This window comes from Ctenopharyngodon idella, chromosome 13 (genome assembly GCF_019924925.1).
Source record: "Ctenopharyngodon idella isolate HZGC_01 chromosome 13, HZGC01, whole genome shotgun sequence".
In the NCBI taxonomy this organism is placed as follows: domain Eukaryota; kingdom Metazoa; phylum Chordata; class Actinopteri; order Cypriniformes; family Xenocyprididae; genus Ctenopharyngodon; species Ctenopharyngodon idella.
Genome location: NC_067232.1, coordinates 25,504,941 through 25,518,752, shown reverse-complemented (window position 1 = coordinate 25,518,752; position 13,812 = coordinate 25,504,941). Strand labels below are relative to the sequence as shown.

The 13,812-nt window shown below is 37.6% G+C and overlaps 1 protein-coding gene across 1 annotated transcript in view; it reads right to left on the bottom strand.

Annotated features, from left to right (window-relative positions):
• The window catches only part of LOC127525421 (inositol polyphosphate-5-phosphatase A), a 159,958-nt gene that overhangs the window by 28,449 nt on the left and 117,697 nt on the right, over positions 1-13,812 (bottom strand). Inside the window, exons 10-11 of the mRNA XM_051917958.1 lie at positions 3,282-3,377; positions 2,559-2,633 (exon numbers count right to left, since the gene is read on the bottom strand). Of these exons, the coding sequence (XP_051773918.1) occupies positions 2,559-2,633; positions 3,282-3,377 (171 nt within the window). The remainder of the gene's footprint in view (positions 1-2,558; positions 2,634-3,281; positions 3,378-13,812) is intronic.

Below are 13,812 nucleotides of genomic sequence, written 5' to 3'. Positions count from 1 at the left end.
CCTAATCAGGCTGATAAAAGCACTGAAACTGGCCGATTCGATCATCTCTAGTTGAGACGGGCAGATTCTCGGTGCACGCGGTGTTGGTTTGATTAGCGATGCTGCCGCGTTACAGCTTCCGCGGGAATGACAGGTGAAATATGGTGCGAGACGGATGAGAGGCTCCTGTTATTTATTTATTTATTCGGACTCTTAAAAACTGCCGTTTGAGCGATGTAGCGGGGTGTACGCATGAGGAGGAGAGACAGAAAAGTTCATCACTCGTTCCGGATTCCCTCTCCATGTGCTCAGATCCACCTGATAAAGTTTCAATAAAGAGACACTGAAGCAAAATCAATGAGAGTTAGTGGGCTTCCTTCATTCAGCGCACACACACAGACACACACACACACAGCCCCTCGACGCAACGGCCCACCAGAAAATTTAATCTTCCCAAATCCTCATCAGAGCGCTCCATCCTCACCGCCTGACAGCCACCCGGATAATTAATTATACAATTTCGATGGCTCTATCGACTAAACAAACCTATTAATCATCGCAAAAGTCAATAGGCATGGACGTATTCAATCATGTCCTGACCAATGATTACTCCTTTCAAAATACAATAATTATTTTCGAGAGCTGCCTCGAATTAAATTTCTGTCAAGCCGGTACAACTCTAGTAGTTGATGAAGGATGCTGGGAGTCGAGGCACGCGGAGGGACATTCGTCGTTCTGGAGAGGTAGTTTGTTTTCCAGGGATCATAAGATGGTGTGTTTAAGTAGACCATGACCATCAGATTATCTCTCATGTGCCATCAGAGCATCCATCACACACACACACAGGTTTGTTTTGCTATCAAAGTGAGGACATTCCATAGGCGTAATGGTTTTTAAACTGTACAAACTGTACATTATCTCCCCCTACACTACCCCTACCCCTAAACCTACCCATCACAGAAAACTGTCTGCATTTTTACATTTTTGTAAAATTTTCATGAAATGTCCTCATAAAACATGTTTACATCGTAATACCAGTGTAATACCCATATCATTATAAAAATTTGTGTCCTCATAAATCACAAAAACACGCACACAAACACACACACACACACACACACACACACTCACTCTCACACACACACACTCACTGTCACACTCACTCACGCACTCACTGTCACACACACACACACACACAAATAAAAAATAATTAACTAATTAACTGTTTAAAAAAACTTAAAGATACTAATTTTGTAACATTTTAATGTGAGTGCATTGCTTTTAATGCTGGCATGATGAATAATACAACAACCCCATAAGTTGTTTGGACACTTAAGACACACTGAAAGTTCAAAGGTTGTTGCATTAGAGTATTACTGTTACAGCAGCTGTACAAAAAAAAATATGTTCCATGTGAACGGCCCCAATGTGACCTTATGAAATGTTTTTAAGTGGATCAAATGTGTGGGTTTTTCAGGATGAGAGCATGTCAATTGTCCATGCTGGCATTTGTTTAATTTGGCTAGTGACTTAACTAGTAACAAATTATTAGTAGTATCGGGGCCCTATTTTAACAATCTAAGTGCATGGTCTGAAGCTCATGGCACAGGTGCACTCAGGCCATGTCCGAATCCACTTTTGCTAGTTTAACGTCAGAAAAAATGGTCGGCGCCCAAGGCGCATGGTCCAAAAGGGTTGTACCTAGTCTCTTAATGAGTAATGGGTGTGTTTTGGGCGTAACGTGCAATAAACCAATCAGAGTCTCATTTCCCATTCCCTTTAAAAGCCAGTTGCACCCTGGCGGATTGCTATTTACATGGCGGAAGTTGCAAGCGGAAAGACTGAACACTTCTCCAGAGAGGAATCCTTTTATTTTTAATATTTGGCATGTTTGTGTGCTGCTGCGTCCCTGTGTGTGTAACAAGCAGAGTGTACGCATGTTGTGAACCCGCCTATAGGCGCATTTTACTAACACACTCTTTAAATAACAAAAAAATACTGCGCCATTGACTTTAGAGCAGGTATTTGTTGGTCAACGGCGCAGTCGTTTTCAGTTGCCTCAAAACAGCAACACGCCAACAATGCACCTGAACACACCTCGTTTTCAGACCAGCACACCCATGGGCGAACAGATGGCCGCGAGTGCATTTGCTATTTAAACAACGTGAGCGCTGGACGTGAAAATGATACTGCGTCGAGCTGAAACTAGCAAAAAATACTTGCATCGCGCCTAGCGTCGCATTGCACCCGGTGTATGATAGGGTTTTAGTTTGATTGGACATCAACATCATTTTATTATTTATTTATTTATTATTTTTAGAAAAAACTGCACTAACTGCATGCTAAATGTAAATGGAACCATCTTTATAAGCGGTTCATACGAGGACGTTTGAGGTCAAAGTAAGATCATAACTTCTGTAACTACAAAGACATCCAGTGTTCACCTAATCGTCTTAAGCTCCACAGCTGCTCTGTCAAAGTGTCTCATTCAGGAAGTCATAAGTCAAACATTCATGTGGTTATGAAGCATCTAAAAAATAAAGCCAAATGACATCAAGAGCTCAAATCAAACCTCTTACCAGCGTTCCATTGTTTTCCCGGAAAACGTCCTGGTTAACGTAGTTAAATAACTTCTTTTCCAGCTGTAGGACAACCTACAGAGACAATGATAGAGATTCAGTCAATATAGTTTTGAACATGCTCTAATATTATAATTGAACTGTATGTCACTGGTTATACACTAGTGTGAATTCAAGTCTTGATGAATTAATACTTTTATTCATCAAGGATACATAAAACTGATGGAAAAGTGACAGTAAAGACATTTATAATGTAACAAAAGATTGTATTTCAAATAAATGCTGTTCTTTTGAACTTTCTATTCATCAAAGAATGCTGAAAAATGAAAATATATGACGGTTTCCACATAAATCTGAAGCCACACAACTGTTTTCAACATTGATAATAATCAGAAATGTTTCTTGAGCAGCAAATCAGCATATTAGAATGATTTCTGAAGGATCATGTGACGCTGAAGACTGGAGTAATGATGCGGAAAATTCAGATTTCATCACAGGAATAAATTACAGTTTACTGTATATTCACATAGAAAACAGTTATTTTAAATTGTAAATGCAGCCTTGATGAGCAGAAGAGACTTCTTTCAAAACAAAAAGCACAAAAGTATCTATTCATCCATCTCATTGTTTTGTTTCCTCTGATACAGTTGAACAGATGGTCCTGATCACTCAGATTGTTTCATTACAGTATAGAGAGTTTCAGTGATTTGTGAAAGGCTTCACCTTGCGGTCATTGTCTGACTCTCTGAAGATGAGTTTGTCGACTTCATTGGTGTCGGCGGCTCTCACCGTCTGCATGGTGGCCGTCGAGCAAAGACTCTGAGGAGAAGAAGAGACATCAGCTATTTAATATCACAATATCTGCTAACATATACCATAAACAACAACACCTGAAAATGACACGTCTGAGGAGCGACAGAAGAGCAAAACAAGAAAAAGGAGCATCTCTCTTTCTTTCTTTCTTTCTCTGTATGTATTGACCTTAAAGACTGTGTGCACGGTTAAATTCCCTTTTGTCGACTCTTTTAACAATTAGTTAAACATTCGGCCATCTGTGTTTGAGGACAGTTGAATGAGGTAATCCTTGATGTGGCAGTTCCCAGCGCACACAGTCGAGCCCGAGAACCGATTGAAATTCAAAGCACAGATTAGCTAATCAGGTCAAGCCAATAAAACCGGCAGGAAAAAACCCTTTGGAGGGAAATGTCACAAACCAGGCGGCTGGAGAAGAGAAGCACGGCGGATCAGAACAAACAGCCCCTCCGCGCTTAAGCCGCTCTCTAAAGAGCCAACAAATCGCTCCATCTTTCAATCATTTGGGCTCTCGGACCCCCGCACTAATGCGCTTTGCTCTCATTAAGCTGATTTTGTAATGAATAGCCCCAGAAAAACACCTCAAAAGACACAGAGAACAGCCCCATCAGGAGTCACACCGCCGCAAATCTTACATTCGCTTTTGATTTTTCCCAAGAACTATGCAATGACCAAAGTGTAGAAAGAAAAACATGGCACCAAACGCTTCTGCTCAGATTGAAAACTCACAAATTCAACATCACCGACATGAAGCAGAGGGTTTATTTTGTGATACAGATGCACTGAATTATTTATATATATTTATTTAATATATATTATTATCTGTATATAAATATATATTAATATTTTATATATACGGTGTATACAGAAATATGACAGCACTAATATATAGGCTGTTGTCTTATTTTGAGTTTTGAGTATAATGCTTCGGCAATATTGTATGTAGTTGTATTGTAAATAAATAAATGAATATTCTTATATTTATTATATATATTATATAAATATATATTCATATAATTCATATGTATAAAATTAGATCTCTGTCTACTCTTACATAACATACTGTGGTGTGTTACTATGGTACAGTGATGGTATGGTACATCTGTACAATGGTACCGATTGATTACCTTAATCAGGTGTTTTTACATCGTACTCAAACTGTCCAAAAAAAAAAAAAAAACACGGTAATACCACAATTCTTCTGGTATATTGTTTGTACATGTAATAAATCAACTCTAAACATGTTATAGCTTCACAACAGAAGCCAAAAACCATTTACAAATCAACACTTCTGTTTCCAATAGCATCAATACTGTAATCAATCAAAGACAGAAAGTGTGTTTGGGTCAGAGCCTGACTGATCGAGCACGTGTTCAGTGACAATGACTGATCAGACTCTCTTCTCTCACTGCTGATCAATCACACACACTCGTTTCTCCTGATCTCATCATGTGTCCTGCTGCTGCACCTTATTAAAACTCATCATTAATTAAACCCCCGTGATCCTGATTACACACCAGGTGCAGCAACACAGTCTCACACTGACCTGCGATTGGACACAGCGGGTCACATGACTTCAGCCACATATACTCTCTCAGCTGGACGGTGTGCATAAATTCAATCTGAGTGCACTCGCATTGACCTCGTCTCAAATGATATTAACATTCATTTGATACTCGAGGAGGAGATGATAAACACTGAGACCGAATCAGTGTAGGAATGAAGAGCAGAGGAATCTACAAACACATTTATACACTGTAAACGGATGTATTATTTCTAGAGACATCAAATGGAAGAGATTTCCCAAACACTCCTATTTTAACTGCATATTAAAATAAGATACAAAATGAAGTATGAAGCACCACAAATGCAGCTTTAAGTTTAACACAGTCAGTGAATGACACATGGTCAGAAAAATGTGGTACAAAAGTTACTACATACTCCAACAAGCCCCATGTGTTCAGGCTAATCCCATGATGCTCCGGAAGGAGGAGGAAAACATTAATCCGGAGCACAGTAAAGTGATTCCTGTGGTTCGGGCTTCAGGGGACATGCTTTAAACCGCAGCAGCGTGTTGATGAAGCCTTGAGTCTAAAGCACTAAAACTTTCCCTGATCACTCAATCCTGACAGTATTGATTTTTATCCCATAATTCTACAGCTCTGCCATTACAGCCTGGAAAATGAGCAACTGAGGAGAGAGGTGGAGAAAAACAGAGAGAATGAGAGAAACTGGAGAGTGAAAATAAAATGAAAAAGGAAATAACTGTCCATGTCACTTTGAGATTAAGACTAAGCCGCCTTCTTTTTTTTCTAATAATAGAAAAATAACGCGTTAAAGTGATTAACGCATTTACCGCACTTGCCCCGCCCCAGACCTATAGGTCATCTGACATTTCATACAGTTGATTAATGACGAATATATAGCAGGGTAACAACTAACTGCGTGATGGAGCCTATAGAATACAGTTAGAATGTCCATAAAATTCAAGATATGGGGCAAAAAATGCCCGTTTGAGTTTGTGTCTCATATTTAAGCTATCTCACATGAGTAACGAGTGCAATATCACATGAGTGCTGTTTTTCAGAATAGCAAATGTGATATTGATTTCATACAACAGTCCAATAAATAAGAAGTTAATATTGTGTTATTTTAGACACAATATTGTCTGTTTTGCTCAATTTTGTCAAAGAAAATATAAAGACAAAGCAGAACTGTTCATCTCCAAGCAACACACAATGGCATTTCATTTCTGAATCCGTGTTTTGAAGGAATCGGGTGATGGACTTGAAGCGGCGCTGCAGAGACCTATCGGTGAATGACATCGAAGTACCGCGTGAGCGATTCAAAAGCATACGGAGCCGTCTTCTCTCTAATCGCTCTTGCAGTACTTTGATGTCATACATCTATCGATCTGTGCAGCCATAGGCGATTAAAATAGGCGATTAAATAATTATTAAGTATTAAAAGGATTAAGGGAATAAATAAAAGCAAAAGTTGTAAAAATAAGTTCTACTGCAAGGCCTAATCAATTTAAAATATTTGCAAATACGGTTTTGTTTTAAAATATGCACATGTTCACTCTTACTGATATCTGATCTGTTGCAAATGCAAAACGTTTCTCGTCACATTCAGTTATGAGTTACATGAATCAAATGTAAATTATATCATATTTTACATTCAAAACAGTGACATTTTTTTTAAAAAGTTGAGTTGCTTGCATTCCTACTGTCGTTCGTTCAGCATTCCTCTCGTAAAACAGTTAAATGTTTAGCTGCTACTTTCCACGCACTCTCTTTCAGAGATAAAACTAAAGCGTTGCGCTGAAATACTCATCTTCTGTAAGACCCGCCTTCTTTGATTTGATTGGCCATCTCACTCATTTTGACATTGACGAGCGCTGCTGTTAGTCTATTGAGACAGAGCAACCTAAAAACTTTTAAAACTTTTTTGTCCTCCAAATAACAAACAGAGCTGCGCGTAACGAAGCGCAGCAGAGCAGCATCAAGAATATCAAATACTGAGGGACACTTTCTAACTTTGGGGGAAACTTTGGGGAGTCCCTCTAAATGTCTATGGTGGCTATATATCTATATACTCTACATTTCATAAAAGATATGTATCATATCTTCTACATTTAAAATTTATAATAAACGACTACTATACACAGAGTGTAAAAAAACATCTTAGGCCTAACTTACCTAATGCAGAGGAAGCCGCCTCTTTTCCGAGCTGTGCCTCTGAAGCGTCAGAGTTAGAGGCTAGAGCCCATTCTCCTTTAGTTGTGGGTTTATTTAAAAAAAAAAAAAAAAACGATGAATAAATATCCATTTTGTTTAGTTAGCCTGCTATTTAGCACAAGCATAAACTATAACGGGAACAGAACAAGAAGTGAGTCATCTCGCGTACCACCGCGATATGATTCGCGAGTTGGGACTTGGGAGAGAATGGGTTTCTTGGTTTTTTAGTATAGTATTTAAAAATTATTTAGCTCTAATTTACTCATTCTACTCACTAAAATAACAGGATAAGACAAATAAAATGAGAAAATGTGAATTCTATAATTTATTTTTATTTTATTCATAGCTCCCACATCATCAACGGTCTCTCGTCTGGGGGGGCAGTGCCCCCCCTGGTCCCGCCCCAAACTCCGCCTATGTGTGCAGCGCTGCTTCAAGTCCAACAAGCCTAATGATTCAATGGACTATTCATAAAGAGAACCATTTACTTCATTCCTGAACGAATGACTCAATGAAGACATTTACCGCCACCTACTGGCAGTTTTAGTTTCTTATTTAGAGTAAAATTTCATTAAAAAGATTAAAGTTAAAGTTATAGTTCACCCAAAAATGAAAATTCAGTCGTCATTTACTCAACCTCATGGTCCAAAAGAGTATGTGTAAAAAATTCTATGTTGAATCAAATAAAATATTTCTTGATGAAGCTACTTTTTGTAATGTCTATTTGATGCTTTACACAATAATGACTTTAAATTATTTTTTGGGAGTAATTTCTCAGCCAAAGTTGATGTGCGATTAATTTGCAACTAATTAGATTAATTAATCGGTACATCATGCAATTAAATAGATTAAAAAAATTGAATCACTTGACAGCCCATATATATATATATATATATATATATATATATATATATATGCACACACATATTAAATATTAAATAAAATATATAATTTATTACCATTTTGGACATACTGGAGATATTCTGGTCACTTTAATGCTGATTTTTAGCATTAACGTGTATATGGAGTGACGGGACCCAGAGGAACTGCTCCAGGAATCTCCGTTCATATGCTGGAATCCGGAACGGTCTCCAATAAACCGACACAATGGATTCCCTCGCCCACTCAGACGGCCGTTACGCCACTGGTGGGCTTCATTCAGCACGACCCCCCAGTACCTCATTACAGACAAACTACTGCAGAAATATCTGCCCGACAACATCGGACCGAACCACATCCATCAATCCCAAAATGGATGTCTACAGCTCAAAACGCAGCGTTACAAATAGTACCGTTTTTGTATCCTACTCTGCATCAGGGGAAAGTTACTGTGTTTACTAGCCTTACCTGATTATGACATGAGTGAAAATATTAGATTCAGGAGCTGATTCTCCTTCACTAGTCTTTCATAAACATTATGTTTGTCTACTGGCTTTACATGTGAAACAGACTGTAAAGTGCATTTCTGTCAGTACGATTTGTGCTTGTTTTTGTGAGATTGCTTAACTTTAGGGTTCCCTGAAAATCTCACACGCATGCTTTCCCATCAGCCCCTGCGGTGGAGAAAACCCAGTGTGCAGCAATGTAGGGGGTCCGTGCGCTGAAAAGAGACGAGGGCAGATAAAGATGTGTGGGAGAGAGCGGATAAAGCCGCCTATTTATCTTGGCCATCAGAACATCTGGGAAATCTCTTTAAAACAATGGGCAGCAGGGCCAAGGGTGTCACTGCGCTCTCCAATACCTCCAGCGCGTTTGTTCTCCGCCGCAAATAATGGACGGGCCACAAATCATTGTGGGATGCGAGAGAGGTGCTGTGTGTGTGTGTGTTCGCCCCTCTGGTATTTAACCACTCAAATGGGCCATTCTCTAGAGCCCGGCAGGACAAATTGGCCGGCCTGGAAGTCTTTGAGAGTCAGTCCAGCGCAAGGAGAAAAGAACAGGCCTGAAACACAAGGAACAGGCCCATAAAAATTCATCACTTTGACCCGGCTGACCTTCCAGCACTGGGGGTTTAGACACACCCAGAGAAACACACACACACACTCGCATATACACACACACTCTTACTTACACATACACACACACACACACACACACACACACACACAGAGAAATGATGTGTTTCAAACTCTAGTGTGCTAGACAGCATTAAGGCATCTTATAAGACACTTAATTTTGGACAAATTCAGTGGCAGTGCATCACAACAAATCCTGTTACTTACGTATGAAAGCTTGTTCCCGCCACGGAAATAAATAAAAAAAAAGGTAATCCCGACTTTTTCTCACAATTCTGATTTTTTGTTTCCACCACTGAATTAAAATTTAAATGTAGCTGCGACTTTTAATCTCAAAATTCCAATATTTTTGTCCTTGCAATTCTGAGTCTCACAATTGTGAGATATAAACTCACAACTGCAAGTTATAAAGTCTGTAAAAAAAAAAAACTGATATATAAATTCCAAATTCTGAGTACAAAATAAATAAAATTAAAAAATTAAAAAAACCATCAGATTTTTGAGATAAAAAACTTGCAAGTACAAGAAAAAAAAGTCAGAATTAAAAAATTAAAAACAAATCTCCATTACCTTTTTATTTTTTTTATTCCATAGCAGAAACAAGCTTCCATACTTAAGTATTTTTGTCTTATTATCCAGTTAAATATAAAGATATGACTGAAGCAAAATGACTGAAGATATTAGTTTCTGAGAAACTGATCAAAATTTACTGACTTCATGCTTGAAACAAAAACAAATATCTGCCAGTGGGGACAGAAAAAATCAAATTGTTTTCCCTTTAAATTAAGTTTATTTTTCTGACCCCATTGGCAGATATTTATTCTTGTTTTAAACATAAACTCACTTCATTTTAATACATTTTTCATAAAACAAGACTTAATATCTTCAGTCATTTTGCTTCTCCAGTAAATGCATCTTGATTTAAGAATGTTTACATATTTATGCTGGAAAACAAGACAAAAATACTGAGAAAGAGCATAATTTTTTGCAAAGAAAATAGAAACAAAACTTATTAGTGAGGGTCCACTTGTGTTAGGATGTTGACTTATAAGACAGCAGACAGTGAAGCAGATCAAATCAGCTATAAAGATCTGATCATTATTGACTCTTATGTTCTCTAGTAATCATGATAATAAATCTAATCAAAGATGAATACGAATTTTAATAGAGGTCCCGCCCCTTCCACACACACACACACACACACACACACACACACACAATAGCTAAAGAAAAGGCTTCTTGACAGGACCAAGTGAGCAGATGCTTCATTGTGAGTGTGTGTTGTGTTAGTAATGGGTGTGTGTGTTCACTGGTTTAAGTGAGTTAAGGGATTCATTGTTTTACACATTCATCCACCTGTACACACACACACACACACACACACACACTCCTGCTGTTCATGCAGATCTCTGAAACCAGGCAGCACAGATGGTCAACAAACTGGTTAATGTCTTTTCAACCAAACCACCAGTGCTCAACGAATGAAGATCTCAAAATCATGTGACCTTGCTGAATTTACATAATCTAAAATATGTTCACACCGCAGCTGAATGATGAAATCTGATTGTTAGTCATGTGATGCATCTTAAATCCCAGTGAACCTGAGAACGTTCAGCAGCGATGCGTTACGCTACTTTTGATTTACAAATATCAAGTAGAATTGATTGCTGTGAAATTATTAATTTCAATCTAAATAACTTCTGATGCCATTTACAATCTGAATTAAATGACTTTTTACATATTACAATATGTTTTTAAATGTTTACAGTCAAACCAAAATTTATTCAGACACCTTGAACATTTCATTCATTAATACAGTTTACTCACTATAGTTTAAAAAAAATGGTAATAAAATATGACGAGATCTCAGAGTTAAACTGTGTCAGAAAAAATTAATCTTAATGATGTCAGATAACACTTAAGAAAAACATGGTCAGGTCAAAGTGTCTGAATAATTTTTGGTTCCAAATTTTTATCAATTTTACTGGTAGTCCACTGTATGAAGAATTTTTGGGTATAATATGTCAGTTTACTTTATTTTGCTATCCTCACTTACATAAATGAACTATAGTGTCCTGCACCCACTAGTAAAAATATATAAAAAATATAAAAAATGTCTGAATAATTTTTGGTTTGACTGTATATTGCAGTTTTATCCCAGGAGATGCCTGAAGAGAGACAGTGATGACCAGGGTTTGAAATTAATACCCAACAAATGCGAGTGAAAATTAACTATGGTGGGTTACACATACCAACTAACTAGCCAGTTTGGAGAGTTATGATTCATTAATTCATGTTCTCCAACAAAAGCAAAACAAAGCATAACGAGGGTCACACACTGGGTGAGAAACACTACACCTTTAAAACTCAAATAGATTGTTTTTGAAGTTACGGGAAAAAAAAGAAGAAGAAAAAACACTTTATTTGGATAGTCCACTTTAGACATTTTACTGATTATAAGTAACTTTGCAACTACATGTCAACTTATTCTACTAACCTGAACCTGAACCTGTCTACTAATACTCTAATGAGAGTTAGTTGACATGTAGTTGCAAAGTGGAAAATCAAAATAAAGTGTAACCAAAATAAGAAATAGCCTAAAAAGCCACATAGAATTTTATTTTATTTCGTATGGTCAATAGTCAATAATTGTATCCCTTAAAACTCATCTTTGATCACCAAAATTACATTTTTTAAAACTTTTTTTTTCCTTGTAAAAAAACTTCTTCATGCCTTAAAATAGCTTGAATGTAACGCTACACTCTTCTTTCATTTTATATACGCGGATCAATGAATATGCAAATTAACCCCGCCCCCACTCACTCACGCCAGCTCAGAGATCCACTCGGTCAACTTACTGAGGTAAACGTTGCACAATGGTATCACTCTTTATCAGACACATAACGGTAATTAATATGATTTGCACATGGTTTGTTTTAAAGCATATTAAAAACACCACATAGACATATAAACAACATTAAAAACTTGATTTTCACCACAGGGGGTCTTTAAAGCACCGTCTACCATGTCTAATTTCACAACGGTTTTTACAGGATGAATTTTGAGTTTTTACACCTTATGAATGATACCTAATATATGATAATTACAAAAACATGCAATGGGGAAACAGGGTGCCAGTAGCGTGACACTGACAGTTAAGTGGCTATGTGGTTTTTGGTTCATAATCTGGTTTATTCCTGATATTTTTGCTTTGGCTAGTAGAAGTTCTGAATGGATGGTAACTTAAGGTTGTAACCAAATTGGCTTTCAAATGAGGACTATAAACTAAAATGTGTTGTTCTCACTTGAAGTGTGAAGCGTATACGGACACGCTTTCGCATTACTGGAGAATCCAAAGCCTCTACAGATGATCTGACACACGCTTCTCTCGCTCAGGCTCAAATCACTCCACAGGTCAATTAAGCAGAGATTAGCGCTTTCCTTTTAACGAGTGTCTGAGTGGAGTTCATTACCGACAATCAATGAAGTTCAACAAGCAACAATTAATGAGACGCTACTGCGACCGACAGACTCTCAGTACGACCGCAAAATCAACACAGATAAAATATTTATGCTTCGCTTTAAACACGTGCTAAATGAAACAAATAAAATCACAGTTGGTCTAATGTTTGACATATTCATACAACACAGTAAAACTGAAGAGAAGTGAAGCACACTTGATCCGTGAGTTAGAAAGATCAAGCAAAGAACAAGCCTGAATATTTTCTGTCATCATTTATTCTCCCTCACATCGTTCAAACCTGAATAACTTTCTTTCTTACGCAGAACTTTTTTAGCATATACAATGAAAGTAATGTTGCTCTTCAAAATATCATACAGGTTTCACTGTAAAAAAAAAAAAAGAAAAAAGAAAAAAAAAAAAGACCTCAGTGTTTGTCCTCAGTGTTTCTGTCTTGTTTTCCAGCACAAATATCTAAACATTATTAAATGAAGGTACATTGACTGGAGAAGAAAAATTACAAGATAACAAGTCTTGTTTAATAAGAGCTGCGTTCATTCATTAGAGAGTTTCTACAGATAAAACATAAGGCGCTTGAGCTGAAGTGTGTCTCAGTGAGATGAAGCTCTCTGACTGACTGTTTTTCTATGATGCTGCTTTTCTGTGTTACAGTTTGAAAGGCGCTGCTACAATACACCAGAAAACAATGACCAATGCTTCATTCACACTAACAGCCTTTAATTTATCTGCACCATTTCACTGAAATGATCCGCCTCCTTCCACCCAGGGTGATCCAGGACGGGGGTGGAGAGAGAGACAGAGAGAGAGATTTGAGTGAAAACAAGTCCTGGTCGCATTTTACCCAAAAAAGCAAATGAAAAAAAAGAAGAAAAATGGGTTTATATTAGGGGTGTGATGAGATCTCTTCGAGGTGAAAAGCTGTCTCGCGATATTGGCATGACGGAGTGCGATAGTGAAATTAGGACAAGATATGCCACTGATACTTTTACATTACACCTCCACTGTTGTTTTGCTTTTTATAGAAATAAAAACCATTTAATTCAGTTGGATAACAGTCGCTTCAGTCCCATTCAGCTCATCAGACACGAGCTACAGAGTCATAGTGCAGCAGAAATTAGAGTTCACTGATCACGTGACAAGAGTAAGTGACGAGATGACTGACAAGACCATGGCAAAGGGATCATTTGTTGTCTGACAAATGTCTT